At 42.5% G+C, this 16,108-nt stretch overlaps 2 protein-coding genes across 3 annotated transcripts; both read left to right on the top strand.

Moving 5' to 3' along the window:
- Positions 1–18: 18 nt before the first annotated feature.
- atp5mc1 (ATP synthase membrane subunit c locus 1) lies at positions 19–3,482 on the top strand. The gene is made up of 5 exons (XM_030793381.1): positions 19–98; positions 1,873–1,920; positions 2,313–2,390; positions 2,709–2,893; positions 3,096–3,482. The coding sequence occupies exons 2-5, from the start codon at positions 1,882–1,884 to the stop codon at positions 3,208–3,210; spliced, it is 417 nt and encodes a 138-aa protein (XP_030649241.1). The 5' UTR covers positions 19–98; positions 1,873–1,881; the 3' UTR covers positions 3,211–3,482.
- Positions 3,483–5,526: 2,044 nt separating this feature from the next.
- On the top strand, positions 5,527–15,622 carry ube2z (ubiquitin-conjugating enzyme E2Z). Of its 2 annotated transcripts, XM_030793779.1 has the most exons (8): positions 5,527–5,775; positions 5,923–6,151; positions 7,111–7,183; positions 9,350–9,537; positions 11,243–11,354; positions 11,625–11,737; positions 12,576–12,666; positions 15,423–15,622. In XM_030793779.1, exons 1-8 carry the CDS (start codon positions 5,703–5,705, stop codon positions 15,597–15,599), a joined length of 1,056 nt encoding a protein of 351 aa, XP_030649639.1. In that variant the 5' UTR covers positions 5,527–5,702; the 3' UTR covers positions 15,600–15,622. The 2 variants fall into 2 exon arrangements, with proteins under 2 accessions (XP_030649639.1, XP_030649638.1); XM_030793778.1 differs by having other exon boundaries at positions 5,527–6,151.
- Positions 15,623–16,108: the final 486 nt, after the last annotated feature.

Here is a 16,108-nt window from a genome sequence, read left to right as displayed (position 1 = left end):
AACTTATAAATGACAAGGTGACAGTTTTACACGGTGTACTCACTGACTGCCGTTGCACCCTGTACAATATTCGCTGGGCCTGTGTGTTTAATTAGAAGGTGAGTCTGGCTCATACTCATTCGTTGTGGTTCTATGTATTATTATGACTAAAGCTTGCGTCTTCATCCTGACATAGATGAACATTGCTAATCTCCAGGAAAGCCGAAGACTGGAATGTCAGCTATCGCGCTTCGTGCACTCTCAGCGGCCATTCAGTGGCCGACAAGCTAACTAGCTACCAAAGGCACTTTTAAATGAATGAATTATTGAGGCTCCGTCAATGTCCTAGGACATTCACTTAACCCTTTGTCACAAATGAATGGGACATGCACAGTTTATGAATAGATGTAGCATGCTGGACCGAATTAAACTCTTGATTTAGGAGACAGCCTGCGACTGCCCGGTTTGACACTTTGCAAAATGTCTGACATGGGTTTAAGTCAGGGCCTAGCGAACACGGACGCTCCAGCAGCCAGTTGCAGACAAGTGAATATGTGCATTGTCAAGGACATGCAGCAACAACTAATTGTATCCCTTTATATCGCTATATTGAATAGAAGATTTTATTTTTCAACATCTGGTTGTATGTCGCTCTAGGGCAAATATCAACGTATAGATGACCTTCACTAGCGGTCCCGGAGGTGTTTCATTGGTGCCGTAGATATGCAACGGTTTTAATGTTATTTCATTGCACTGCTTTGGTTTATACGTTATTCCTTTTCAGCTTCCATTCGTAATTTGCAATATGCAGAACTTCACCTCTTTGTCGTTTTGGTCTTAGCAAGGTTTCGTGGTGTACTTGTCACCTGTTTAAAAGGTTGTGCAAATGGCGACGTGACAGAGGAGAAACACTCGTCCCAAAGTTTTTATAACGGTACGTTACCGTGCGCACTAGGACATTAGTAACCCTAGTTGCTTGTTTCCTGAAAGAGTTTTTTTATGCCTCGGACACATTGGAAACGCAGTTCACGACTCTCTCGCTTAGTTCTGAAGACCTTCTGAAAAACACCTAACGGGGCGAGTTCCTCTACCGTCTTGCAGACCCGACGGAATGCCCAGTTCCTGTCACCAGTCACCGTCTTGTTAAGTTCCTATAGACTAGACTTTGTTGTTAAGTTAGAGCAGTCATCAACTCTTAAAATAATTTCAGTCAGATGCGCGTGATTTTACTGAAATCAGTAAGTGGCTGTTTATTTTGTCGATGTTGATATGCACGTGTGTTTTGTTGACCATTCCTTTTTCATGTGAAGCAGCCACAGTTCCTGGACCTATGTCTACACTCTAATTTATTGGTGGAACTATTATAATCGCAAATTACGTGTGGACGACTCCTTTGTCTAAACTTAAAATAAGGGTCATTTGAGTGGTAGCATACTGTTTGTCTCTTGGGATAATACTTAGCATTGCACTTCAGAGGGTGAGTTACTGGATGCCTAAAACCAATGAGATGACCTCTTTCATTGAAATCAGGTTTTGGACCCCGAAAATGGTAGCTGACATTGATTGACCAACACAGTGTCACCCATTTCGCCACTGTGTAGCATGTAGCGCCTTGGTATTGGCTTTGACTGAAACCCTCAAGGTTATTCATGGATATCAATGGAAACCTCCCTTCTGTATTGCGTTTAATTTTATTGATGATATAATGTTGCGGACACCTCACCTGTGCTCCCCAAAGTTTATCCTTGTTTTGTGTGTTCAGTTGCCCTCTCACCCCAGTTTTATCCAGCCAATATCAAAGCTGCCCCCGCCCTCCCCTAACTCATGGATACAGTATTTATCAGCATGCTGGCTTTTATGTAACCTGTTCAACCTCTTTCTCCTCTTCCCCAGGCTTCAGACATGTATGCCTGTGCTAAGTTTGTCACCTCTCCTGCTGTGGTATGTATGCTCCATACACTTGACAGGCACCAATATTACAATTATTAATGTTCAAAACTGGGCCTCGGCTCTTTCAGTTAAAAAGTTATGCATGACACTTGCAGTTAGGTCTCTGTTTTTGTTTTGTTTGTTTGTTGGGGGGGGGGGGGGGTTCTGAGGAATCTCTGTTGTCCCATGTTTATAGTGTGTGTGGTGGCAATTGCCTTGAATGATTTGTCTACCTTTTTTTGCCTATTATCTGATAATATGATGTTACATCCCAATGTAGCTGTAATAATACTGTAATGATCACCACACGTTGTTCATATCCAGGAGTGAAAATACAAGTTAGATTATCTGGTTCTAAGGTTTTGTCTTGTCTAAGGTAATGTCTTTGTCTTAAAATGTCACAGCTACGTGGAGGATCCAGAGTCCTGGCCCGGCCTGTGTCCGCGTCCATCTTCAACCGGCCTGAAGCCAGACCTGAACAGGTGAATCCACCTTCTTAAACACTCCTTGTGCTGTCAGAAATGTCTAAACTTCAGCTGTTCAAAAATCTTCTCAGAGGCACAGAACAGATATATATGTAGCATGTACCATAAGTGTTTTAGTTTTCTCTGAATAGCAACTTGGTGCCATGCACTCGGAAGGCAGTATTGGTGCATCAGATTTGTATCCTAAAATATGATGCATAGATCAATACTCTAAAATCTGTATGCGGTGTTCATGGTTTGTTTGGTAGAGCAGTTAGGAATCGTTATGAATTTATCCGTAAATGTCACTGAATCTTGTACCTTCTACCACTCCAGGCCCTTTTGCCCGTTAGCGAAGCCTCCGCACTGACCGTAGCACGGGCCTTCCAGACCAGCGCTGTGTCCAGAGACATCGACACCGCAGCCAAGTTCATCGGTGCCGGTGCCGCCACAGTGGGAGTGGCCGGATCAGGAGCCGGAATCGGAACCGTCTTCGGCAGCCTCATCATTGGCTATGCCAGGTACGCGCGATCCGGCAGAAAAAAAAAAAAATCTGCGACAATCTTATGACGGGCATCTTTATCGGTTTAAAAAAATGTGTATTTATATCTACGATTGATCATCAGACGTACAACTGCAAATGAAAGCACCTTAGTCGCCGTGTATTGACAGAGTCATTACTGTCAAACAGTCAAATGTTCTCTCTCTCTCTCTCTCTCTCAGGAACCCCTCCCTGAAGCAGCAGCTCTTCTCCTACGCTATCCTGGGCTTTGCCTTATCTGAGGCTATGGGGCTCTTCTGTCTGATGGTGGCTTTCCTTATCCTGTTTGCCATGTAACCTGGACACCTTGCCCCTCCACCCTTTTTTTTTTTTCTTTTTTTTTTCTTTCTTTTTTTTTTTTTTTCTGCCCCCAGTTCAAGAGCTCCCTCTGCCCAGCGACTGTATCTCCGTCGCGCAGCTCACAAGACCGTGGCAACGGCATTCCATCAAAAACGAATACAAATCCTACCTTTTTATGTTCCACTATGTAAATGTTTTTCAGAAGTTTTATGTAAAATCTCACTTCGGTTTAGACAGTCTGTCTGAATAAATGGTTGGGATAACTTTAATACTGTGCCTTTTTTTGTTTGGTTGTTGTTGTTTTTTTTAGTCTTCCTGTTGTAGAGGAAGATGTTTCTGAAGTCAGGGATTAACCATCACAAACTTTGTGAGGCCTTTTGCAGTTAAAGACAAGGATTTTGAAATATTGGTCATTTCTAGGCAGGTTTACTGATATGGGGCGCCTGTCTGTGTCCACACAGAACGGACTGCTCTGCTTTGATTGGACAGGGTATTACAGTTTGTTTGTTTTTGTTTTTTTTTTTAGGTCAGTAAGGATTCATTCAAACCAGACGTCAAAGCAGGTTTAAGGTTAACATAAAAGGCTTAGACACCATTAAATAGCTAGCTGCAGTCAAATGTGGGTATAGTTTGTGACTGCTTGCTGATTTTTTTTTTTTACCCTCTGTTGCCAAAGGATAGACTTCATTTTGACTGACCCAGGGTATGAGCCAATTTGTCCAGTTGCCTTTTAATGTAACTGATAGAGAAGCATGTTTAATTCCACTTTTTTGAGCCACTAGGATGTAAACACAGGCATGACCTGTGTTCCCAGAGAAGAAGCAGTTAGATTTGTTTGGTTCTCTATTAAAAAAAAAAAACTGTAGTTCTCAGATTGTTCATACATAGGGCATCTTGAAACAAGCCCTTGTCAGAGTGAAGGTATAAGATACCAAAAAAAAAAAAATCTTATTTTTCCTACTGTTAGCTGATTGAAGATTCAGTCAGCAAACACTGAAAACATGAAAAATCCCCAAATCAGTATTGATCCTTTAGCATAATAACGGTAAAGTGTCTGAGTCACTCTACTTTATTCTGTGTGGTACATGATCCACCCAAAACGACACCGCTCTTGATAAATTGTCTTTTGGCCATCTTTGTGTAAACAACTGTAAGCTGTAAACAATTTTTGGCGGATGTCAAACTCCAGGTACCCCTCTATCAATTGGAGACCTGCTGCAGTCCAATCCTCATCATAAGCAAAAGGTTTTTTTCACTTAAATCTTCAACTTTTCTGCATCATACAAGAGGAAAGAAAACATGCAGTAATGTGACTGAGAACAAGTGGCAACATTCAAATAAACGTTTCCAGTGACCAAATTTAAATGCCAAATACATGTTGAAAATTTGCAGGAATAAACCCCCATTCCTTGTCCATGTTTATGCTGGAAACCCTCTGATAGACCATTTTTACAGCATGTCGTCTTTTTATATATGCAAACTTAACAAAATGTATCAAAACACAGAGCATCATGTGAGTGTATGAGGTTGGTGTGTGAGATGAGTATATTCTCCAATAACAGCCCATAACTAACATCACTTATGTGGTTGATTTTCTGGATTGATGTGGTGGATGTGATATTAACCAGTGCAAATGGTGATATAAAAGTGAAAACTAAAATGTCTTTCTGATTGCACAGTCAGTGTTAGGGTAACTCCAATATTTCTTTCCGGAGCAGATATTTCGTGAAGCAGGATTTCTCAGTTCTCAGAATAAAAATCAGTTTTGTTCAGTGGGAAAGTTCCTGAGTAGTTGAGAGTCATGACATTATAACATTGGGTTCAAGTATCTAGCCAGCTGAGAAATGTTTTTGGAGTGTCCCATAACATGGAAGCGACAGTTATATAAGAAAGAAAGTCTAACCACTCCATCGTGCTACAGTGTCGAACAAGTAAGTTTAACTTTGCAGCCAAGAGACGAACTGCACGTGTTACATTACATATACAGTGGACGTTTGCCTAGAGGAGGCAGTAGAGCGTCCTTTTTGCATCAAAAAAGAGAAAGGAAATCACCGGAAGGTTTCGTATAAATATGCTAAACCTACACAGCGCTGCTCACACGAAGAAGTAAAAGATGCTTGAGACTCCAGTCCAGTTGGTGGCGGTAATGCAACTAATGATGGTCCACTAACGGCAATGAAGAACATAGAAGTAAAAGAGGAATTAAAGGTGTGTTTGTAGCTCCGTGGTTTACTTTTCGGTCCTGTTTTGCTGAATTAACGTACTAAACAGGTTAGTGATTTCTAATTTAAAAGTTATCTTGTAACGAGCTTATCTGTTTTTACAGGGCGAGGAAGAGACCGAGATGGTTTGATAATATGCCGTAGAGAATATTTTTCCTCGTTTTTCTTCGCCTCCCTTTCCTGTATGCTCATCGAGTGAAGACGAACTCGAAAAGAAACTACAATTGCGCTGACAACTCAATAACAACACTTCCAATCCAAACGACAATGGCGGACAGCGTTGGGGAAGAATCCAACGGTGCCATTGGGTCCATCGTCGGGACAAGTCAGGGAAATGGAGGTCAGTTGTTATCGACTTTAGGGAATTCTTTGCCGGGGCACTCGACAAGCGGTGCTAACCCGGCCTCACCGTCTCCCGCAGCGGCCGCAGAGACCGGCCTAGCCGTAATGGTTCCTAGCATTGCTGACACTATCACTTCAACCGTAGAAAGCGGGTTTGGAGTTCTTGGCACAGCGGTGAACTCCTCCATTTCGGCACCTGCGACCGGGGCTCCCTCTTTGCCGCCCAGCATCAGTTTGGGGGTTACCACTGGAGCTCCGAACCTGGCCGGAGCGGGCCTTCTGTCCCAGATACATGCCACATCTTGGGACCCCACATTAAGTACTGACTGGGACAACGAAAAGCCGTCACAGCAATGTATTCTCCGAATAAAAAGGTAACTTGTTTGACGCTCTGTTTTGCTAATGTAACTTAGATAACACGCAATATGTACGTAGTTGTTGCGACATCGATAGTGAGGAATAACTTACTTGAGAATCGCAGCTAGTCCGATAGCTGCCATGCTAAATATACTTGAAACATATGGAACGGGTTGCCGTGGTTCAAGTTTGCGTGGGGATTTGCGATCCAAGGCTGAGTTAGCTTTAGTTCCTGGTATAGTTTTTCTTTCTCTTTGAAGACAGTGAATTATTTAGAAGAGGGGCGAATGACGTAACTAGTTCCTTTGGAAAACAAAATGTGGCGCACAAGGTTTGTCTACATTCACGTCGCGTAGATGTGGGTGATGATGCTATCAAACGAGATCAATCTCTTAACTAATGGACACACGTAAAGTCACATCTGAGTTTCCCACCGAAGCCAGGTGAATATCAGCATTAGTAAAACCCAAGAAAGCCGTGAGTTAGCTGGAATTTTCACCCTCTAATGCCCCTAGCATGTAGATTGGCTAGTTTCCATCTCCTTACCCAAGCAGTTCGTGAGTTTTGAGAATTTATTCTCGTATGACGTCCCACCGAAAATTTCCCTAGTTTTATGTTGTCATAACCCTGATGAAATATCAATGACTGAAAAGGGAAGGTGAAAGTTTTGTCAGTTTGCCGCCCTGGTTTATAGTGAGACACCGAGACGACGGAGTGTCAGTGCTGCTGTCTCAGTGAGACAGCGTGCGACATTATCAGTATTTGTATCACCTAAACCCATTTTGCATGTTACGTAGACTGTGAAAGACCTTAGCATAATGTCATAAAACCAAGCTCTAAGAGGATCCCTTCTGTGTGGTTGATGAGAAATGCTTTCTTGATATATTGTTAGCGAATTTGCCTGTTGTTAGCTTTGCGACACGTTAGAATTTTGGTGTTTAACAATCATCAACCTCTTTCCCTTTTTGCCCTATAGGGACATAATGTCTATCTATAAGGAGCCGCCTCCCGGTATGTTTGTGGTTCCCGACCCTCATGATATGACTAAGGTAAACCCACATAAAGACACTAATGACTCACTGACAGCAACATGTTTTCTGTAAATCCAGCTTCAGTCAGTTTCATACTGTGTGCATTTCACATTATACATTGTCAGAGTTTACTTACAATAAGTTAAGACTACTTCATGTAATGAACTAGCAAGCGCAGGGAAACACTAAATAGGGAAACACCTCCCAGACAGGTCTTCTTAAAGTGTTTTGTTTTGGGGGGTTTTTTTGGCTACAAAAGTCAATCTAACTGATCAGTTGACTTGTCTGTCTCAAAATATATGTATTTTTTTTGTTTGATTAGTGAAGGACAAAATGTACATAGCTTAGGTCTTTGGATTATTTCACTCTAAAGCTTTCTAACTGTAGGTGAATGTTTTTCTCAGTACTGTGATTTAGGGAGGTTAATATGCGGTCATGAAATGGTCTCTAACCAGCTTTCATATTAGAGCATATAAACAGAATGGACTCTGACAAGTTTTTAAGCATGTATTCAGAATAACTATAAAATGATTAAACAATGATTTTGAGAGTGACAGTTAAATTACAATTTAAGTAGCTGCTAGGGAGTGTCACTTAAAATGACTCAATCAGGTTTTATAATAAAAAAAATGTATTTAAATGATTCGTCAGAGAGCAGTTATAGTTATTTTAAACAATCTTCGTAATGGTTTTGCTCTAGAAGATAGGCCTAGAAATGTTCCAAATGTCCCAAATTCATTATCCTCCTTAATAAAGAATAAACAGTATGTTAATAGGTTCTATGTATATTAAGGTAATATAGATTTTGCGACTAAATTGGTGTCACTGTCTTCAGTATCCAAGGAAACGATTTAATATTTAATATTTAGTATTGGTAAGTCAGTGATACACAAACAGAAGAGTGTCAAGTTTATTGGGGTAGTACAGTACAAGTTAAACAAAGTGAGGCCATAGATTAGACGAACGTTTCTGTTATCTGAAAAGTATTGAAAAGAGATTGAACGAATGAATGAATGAATGAATGATAGATATTCACTCAAATAAAACACTGTATCTGTGTATCACTGACAACACATGACAAGCTAACATGTTGACTAAAAACGGAAAACCTTGTCAACCGGTCTAATTTGTAATTACAGCAGAAGTGTAGAACAACTGAGAGTTTTTTTTTTTTTTTGTAAAGGCAAGCTTAGCCACACATAACCGTTTGAGACGGTTACAGTGGAAATACTTACGTCAGCCTTCAGGGAGAGGTGGAGGAAGAGAGAGGGATGAGGTTGGCTCTCTCAGGACTGATTGATATTTTGCGGGAAAATTGTTTGAACGCAGCGTTAGAGCGAGCAGCTTCGCCGACCGTCCCCGAAGCTAAAGGAACAGTTGAGTTTATACAGAATAGACACTGTGTTCAGAAATCACTAGGGAGTCACCGAAACAGGAATAGCCTGGTCCCAAAAGAGCCGCCGAAGCGCCTCCCAAGACAGACTGGGGAGAAAACATGCTGACAGGACAAAAACAGGCTAAATGACAAAGCATTTTTTTCTTGAATAGTGCCCCAGATTGGACAAATTGTGCCACTTGACACATTCCAATTTACTTCTCGTAATGCTAGCACTGTTGCATGGTTACATTCCAGCTATTTATGGAAGTTTAGGTCATCAAGGGAAACCACTCTATGTGTGGGATTACAATTACGGAACCAATTTTTTTGGGGGGGGGGGGGGGGGGGGGGGGGGGGTGGGGGGAGATGAAGGATACAATGGAAACGCAGCGGATGAAGGATACAATGGAAACAAAAATCAGAAAATACAGAATAGAGGAAAGAGCACACAAGAGAGACGACAAAGTCATTTGCATCGGTGTTGTGACAGCTAACGATTTTTATCAGTTTTGTTTTACATAAGCCTAAAGGATGAAACAGTTAAGTCAAACAAAATAAAAAAAAGGTCCACATTACAAGAATCTGCTTAGTGTCAGTTGTTCCCTGATGGGAAGGATTGTTATGACAACGTTAAAGCATCAGAATTCATATTGCATGTAGCTTTAAAAAACAATTATGATGAGAACAGACTGTTTTAACCCACGGGGGTCATTCTGAGAACATTTTTGAAGGGCGGGGATATTTTTCGGTCCTGATACATCTCCCCCCCCCCCCCCCACCCCCCTCCTCTTCGTCCTCCTCTTCAGATCCACGCCCTCATCACAGGGCCCTTCGACACGCCTTACGAGGGCGGCTTCTTCTTATTCCTGTTCCGCTGCCCTCCGGACTATCCCATCCACCCACCGCGCGTCAAGCTCATCACCACCGGACACAACACGGTTCGCTTCAACCCCAACTTCTACCGCAACGGCAAAGTGTGCCTTAGCATTCTTGGGTAAGTGTTGTCTTTGGGTTGTTTCCGGTAGAAGTCGTTACCTAACGATACAGGGGGAAAATACGTTTTCAACTATGTCAGCGCGCGGACTTGTTTTTAGAAAAGGCTCAGAGGTTCTGGGATGGGTTTCCTGGGGCGCTCAGCCGAGAGGTTTAACGCCAGTTCCCTCCAGAAACACATATTCCTAATACCCCATGGTCTCAAGTGCCTTATGGCTTGTGTGGAACATACCGAAAATGAAGGCAAGGAAATGATTAGCGGTCTCTGTGATTTACTCCCACTCATGGACATAATTTTCCCATTTCCCAATCCCCCCCCCCCCCACATCAGTCAGTTCCTATACTGGCTCAGAGGAAAAGCAGTGATTACAAAACATTATGTTATATCGTGGTGGTAGGTCTGTTTATGTTTTTTTGTTTTTTTCCCTTCTTTTTTGATCATATGCCCAGCGCTATTCACGGGAGGTTTAAGCCTTACCTGTGGTATGCCATGATTACACACACACACACACACACACACACACACACACGGCTAAAACATGATTTCAGCTCATAAGCAAGTAGTTCTAGAGTGATCAGATTTATAAAATGCCTCTTTCCTTTGTCTTTATAAAACAGCAACATTTCAATTGACCGCCTGACTACTTTGCCAGTAAAGTTGGCAACATCACCCGTTACCCCTGAATTTTACCCCTGATTCACGGATGGCAGCAGTTTGCGCCAAAGTTAAAATATCTGAATTTTATCAGTAAAAAGCTTACAGACCTGAACATTGATAAACGACCGAATTAAATCAATGAACTTAGTGGTCAGATTTGAGGCCGTGTACTTAGCTAATGTAATTTCCCATGGTCTCATGGATGAATGTGTCAACAAGGGTTTGTTTTCCTCTTACTCCTCATAGCTGTCATTGCCACCCGGACGAAAATATAGTTGTGGATTAAAAAATAAGCCTCTCATTCCAACACGTATTATCGTGTTAGGATACATCACAACTCATTGCAATTATGGAAAAAAAAAAAGAAAAAAAGAAAAGCATTCTCTGGCATCGGTCCTTTTAGAGAGAGCGTGATCTCGCCTTAATAACCTGGATTTTAGCGTCTGTTGTGCAAGAGGACTTGCGTGCTCCAGAATATTCTAAATTTGGATGAAAAACAATGAGGTGAAGTCAAGAAAGAGTAAAAATCCAACAGTGAGAATATTCACTGCGTTGTTTTTAGCTGTAGTATTACTGTAAAGGCCGACTGCCAAAATCACACCTCTGCAAGGCTTTGTTCAAACCACAAGCTTAGTGCCAGGGCTATATTCTATTTCTAAAACTGCTTGAGGTTGAATGGGAGAGAACATATTCTAGAGAAGCCAAAGCGTTTTTACTGAAGTGGTCTGAGTGACCGAAGACCGTTTTTAAAAGGTACTTTGTGTGCGGGGAGCCAGTTTTCTTCCACGGGACCTGTTGACTCACAAACCAACATTTCAAGTCAGCTTACCGTCTGTATTCTTGCATTTGTATCTGGCCTAACACTGAACTTAGCTGTGACGGCGATGCGACAAACAGCTCCTTAACGTTTGGTTTTGCCATGTGTTTGGTTTGTGTTGTGCCTTGCATTGGAAATTGCTTTGGGTGAAAGGGTCTGTTAAACAAATAAATGAAAATGGACCCTCTTCTCTCTCTTTCTCTCTCTCTCCCCCGTTGATTTTTGCGTTAGCACCTGGACCGGACCAGCATGGAGCCCAGCTCAAAGCATCTCCTCTGTCCTGATTTCCATCCAGTCCCTAATGACGGAAAACCCCTATCACAACGAACCAGGCTTTGAGCAAGTACGTTACCACTCTGCGTAAACTGAGATAACAACTATTCCCAGGAAGCCTGTTGGTTACTTCAGGGGAATTACCAGCCTAATTAAAAAAAAAAACAAAAAAAAACATTGGTTGAGTCACTGTTGGAAACTCTATCACTGGAGTCAAAGTATGACAGTCCTTTTTACGCTAATGCTGACTCACTGTTTCAAGTATGTGACCCCCTTCCACTGAAGCTGCAGCGTTTCTCTCATACTTGACCTTTTAAGCACCTGGTTGTTTGTTTGCTAGGAGAGACACCCGGGGGACAGCAAAAACTACAACGAGTGCATTCGTCATGAAACCATGCGGGTGGCCGTGTGTGACATGTTGGAGGGCAAGGTCCCCTGTCCGGAGGCACTGTGGTAAGGTGTTTTTTTTTTTTTTTAGTTGGTTTTTTTTTTGCATATATATTCACATCCTGTGAGCCTAAAATGATGTTTAAGCGTTTACTGTACTGTCGGCTCTGGTATTTCAGAGGTTCAGAGTTCATCCTGGTCACATCAGTTTTAAGAAGCGCGTTATATTACGTAGCAAAGTGCACTTTTGAAGAATTTGGATGTGAATCGTTTGAAGCAGCAACGTGCCCATAACTGGTCTTGTTACAGAGACGCTCTGGTCTGGCCATCAGATCTCTCAGTTTCGCCTCGCAAATGTCAGATCGACACCGCCCCCCCCCCCCGGACTCGAGGGCTTCAGTTTTGCACACTCATAATGGAAGGGCCCTCGAATCATCTTTACATTGATTTACTCATACACGATTTTTTTGTTTTGTTTTGTTTTTTTTCAACTCATGTCCTGAAAATCCGTCAAGCAAGACCCATACTCCAAAATAATGACCATTTAACTCTGTGGGCGGATAATGCGTCTAACCTGCATTTTGCTTTAGTAAAAAAAAAAAAAAATATGACTTATGGGTTTTGAGCTGTTACTAGGTCTAGACATTAGAGATGGTATCTTCAGTTCAGGCTGTGAAGAGAAGGAAGCGGTTGGTCTCACTTTATAATCACACACTGTATGCAAATGGCAGGAGAGCACAGCACAAACAGAGTAGCTGACTGTTACACACCACGTTCATCTGTGCCCTGTGGTGCTGGCTTGTGTTTGTTAACATGGCTACTGTCGCCAGGCAACTAAACGGACTTGAACATATGTTTTTTCTGTTTGTTTTTTTTGTTTTGTTTTGTTTTTATCATCTCGCAGGAGCGTTATGGAAAAATCATTTTTGGAATACTATGACTTCTATGAAGGAGTCTGCAAAGAACGACTTCATCTTCAAGGACAAAACATGCAGGTAACTGAATTTATACCCTCCCTGTTTTTTGTTTTCTGGGGGGTTTTTTTGTGTGCAATTTTTTGCATACGTGTCCTTCTATTAACATCCTCATGCGAGGAAAGGTTACTGGCGCAAACGTATGATTTAAACGTGTGAAATAAGGAGAATTATAACTGATTCCTTTTTAGAGAATTACCCAAAAACATAGACGAGTCTCTGAACCAAAGCAGAATGATCTTGATTAATAATCACCGTCTTTAAAGTTAGACTCAGCAACACGGCATTATCACAAATCACACCCCCCCCCCCCACCACCACCACCAAACAAACAAAACATGTGTTGTCTGTCAACAAGGAGGTTCCGCATTATGCATTTTTAGTTCATCAAAATTCTTGTAATGTTACATTCCATTGTTTCATAATGTCAGCCTGTTCACAAAGCACGTGGCATTGTTTACAAACCAAACTCGAAACGTCGCCAAATTTGGGGAAGCGTTGCCGTAAGGACACAGAGTAAACTCGGTGACAGTCAAATATTTCTCACAGAGAAAACATTTCAAGCGCAATACAGAATTGTATTCAGCTCTTTCCATCTTGATCTGTCTCATGGAGACATTGCGCACATAGGTCACTACTCACGGTCTCCATGCCAGTAAGCGCAACGAGAAAGATTGTTTACTAACCTATGACTCAGCCCAGCATTCACAATAAACTGGAGAGCGGGAGTGGGTTTAGTTATACAGTAGTTATTTGAACAGACACAGCCATTAGCGCCGTGTCTCTGATGACACACGGGCAACTTTTGTAACGGTGTTTGAACGAATCAGGACCATTAACTACTGAACATTTCTAAACACTTTTGGTAAAAACTGAGCATAGTGACTTGTTTGTGCTATAACCAGTTTTGTGTTTTTTGTTTTGTTTTATTCAGCACTCAGTGACGTGCTTTTGCTTTTTTTGCTTTTCTTTTTTTATAGCCTTTTTATGGCCATTTTTTTAAAATAAATATTAAGTTTTCTTGCCAGTCTTTGGAGGAATACACCAGCGGGACACGGTAGCGAACTTTCGAGGCTTAAATGCTAAGGTACATTAGCGCTAATTGCCGTGTTTTGATCATAGTGGGCGGAGTCAAGAACGAGTTGAGGTTAGTTCACGTAAACGAAAGGATGAGCCGGAAGTTTGACTTGAACTTCGCGGAATGAAACAAACGCAAAACCTGGCAAAAAGAAGAGGACATGAGACCTGGCCTATTAAAACACATCATGCCTCTCCCTCAGGAGCACTATGGAAATAAAGACGGTTCATACATGTTACGTGATACAAAGGAAACGTGCCACGCCTCCAATGTGCTTGGCATGTTTTAAATCGCGCCGGGAGCATCGCCGTGACTTAGGAAGGAGATAGCAGAAGTGTTAAGACTCAGACACTGAGGGATGTTGAAGAGGCAAAGGAAGAGGAGCATGAATGTAGAAATCGCCAAAACTCTTCACGCACCGTGGCTCTGTTTTATACAAAGGTTTTATCATTCATTATTTAGATATTAGTTAGAGAATGGTAGGTCTATATTTAGATGTAGGAGAGCTTGTTAAAGGTAGGCTCTCCTTTGGGAAGAGATTCTCTCTCTCTGATTGGCTGGCTCGGCCATCGCATATTGCGACAGATTATGGGATGAGGAATGGAGTAGTTGGCAGTCGGAACACATGGTGTAAATTCCCTAAGGAATTCGCTTCAGTTCAGTTCTTCCCCGGTCTTCAGTAACATTGTCAACTTCTGAAATGCACTGAAACGGTCGTTGTCTTATGTCTGAATTCTGCCCATATGTAAAATATCCTCTCTCCCAGGAACAACTAGATTACAGCCAGATACATATCTAGTTTCTTCTTTTCCAGCAAACAGAAGACTGTAAATCTGCTTTCGCAAAGAGATTTTTGGAATTGTTTTGCTATTTTACATTTGGGTTAGTGCTTGCATCGTTTTGCTTGTAGGAGCTTTTCATTGGGTCGTTCTCGCTCGGTGTAAGGAGAGCTTTTCTTTTGACTTTCGTTCATCCACGAGGGCCATGCTGGAGGTGTGTTTTTTTTTTTTTTTTTTTTTTTTTTCTCCAAGGCTCCAGTCCTGGAGGAGAGGGAACAGCCTACTGTGTTACTCCACCTCTACAGCAGTGTGGAGTTCAGAGCCTTAAGGCTGATTTTAGACTTCCGTGTAGGCTCTACGCCGAAGCCTAAGCGAGTGGCCTACGCTGTTGTGAGCATTTATACTTCTGCGTTGGTGTGTCTGCGTTGCTCTGTAATTACATCACCAAAACGCTGGTTTGCGGCGGGATTTCTGTGCCACTTTGTTGATTTCTTTCTGCATTACAAACGATGGAATAATGTTAAATAAAAAGTCAGAATTAAGTCCTTGCACAGCAATATCTGTAAAACAAGTTTTGCGTTCAAAAGAAGGACTAGTTTCTAAAGTTTGGCGGACAAACAAACGGAGCTCTCAGAACAACGAGCGCTCAGTTCGCCGTTTTGCCGAATATTTTCAAAGGCGACTGAAGCTGAGCGGATCGTGTTGGAGTTAGAGCTGATAAATGTTGAACAACGGTTACTTTTACTGAAATTACTGCAACACAAAAAAGAGAGAAGGCGTCGGAGGAGATGGCGTGTACAACCAATTAAAATAGGGGGGAAGTCCTAATATGCATAGGGGAAGCATAAGCTTGCTTTTGAGTCAGGATGTCAGTCAGTTATTTGTTGCTGTATTAACAATGGTCGCTTGTCTGTGTCTAGGATCCGTTCGGGGAAAAGAGGGGCCGATTCGACTACCAGGGCCTGCTGGCGCGTCTCGGCGCCACCCAGAGGCGATTGCGGGAAAAATGCCCACCCGAGGACAACGACGGCGACTCGGACTCTGACACCAGCTCCTCTGGAACGGACCCGGACAGCCAGGGCAGTTCCCAGCCTTAGCCGACTGTCACCGGGGCCAGGGCCGGGGCCAGGGCCGGGGCCGGGGCCGGGGCCCCCCACCCCGTCACCAACTATTTCTGTTTCTTTTTCTATGGGCTCTGGACGCTTCCGTATAAGCGCAGTGCAGGGGAAGGGCACACTGAGCAGAGTTCTTGGGTATGTTCTTAAAGCAACCGTGGTTGGGGGTGGGGGTTCGCTAACAGCCCTTGTCACTTTCAACTGCTTCCTGTTTGTTTACCTCCCCGGCCCAACTCTCAGCCAATGAGCGCCTTTGTTTTCACCCTGCTCCCGCCCACCAGCCCCACCCCCCACAGTTATATATATATATATATGAGTGAATTTGGTGTAAATTGGAGGACAGATCTGAAGATGTGTATGTAGACATGCACAAGGATTCTTTTGTAAATTTGACTTGACATTTGCCTTTCAGTTCATGTGAATGCATCTACAGCAAAGGCAATAACCTGCATCACACACAACTTATGACCCCGGTCCATAACTATAGGGTA

The sequence above is a fragment of the Chanos chanos genome, chromosome 16, assembly GCF_902362185.1.
Source record: "Chanos chanos chromosome 16, fChaCha1.1, whole genome shotgun sequence".
NCBI classification, from domain to species: Eukaryota; Metazoa; Chordata; class Actinopteri; order Gonorynchiformes; family Chanidae; genus Chanos; species Chanos chanos.
The sequence above is the reverse complement of the archived record's forward strand: the minus strand, read 5'-3'. Positions and strand labels throughout refer to the sequence as shown.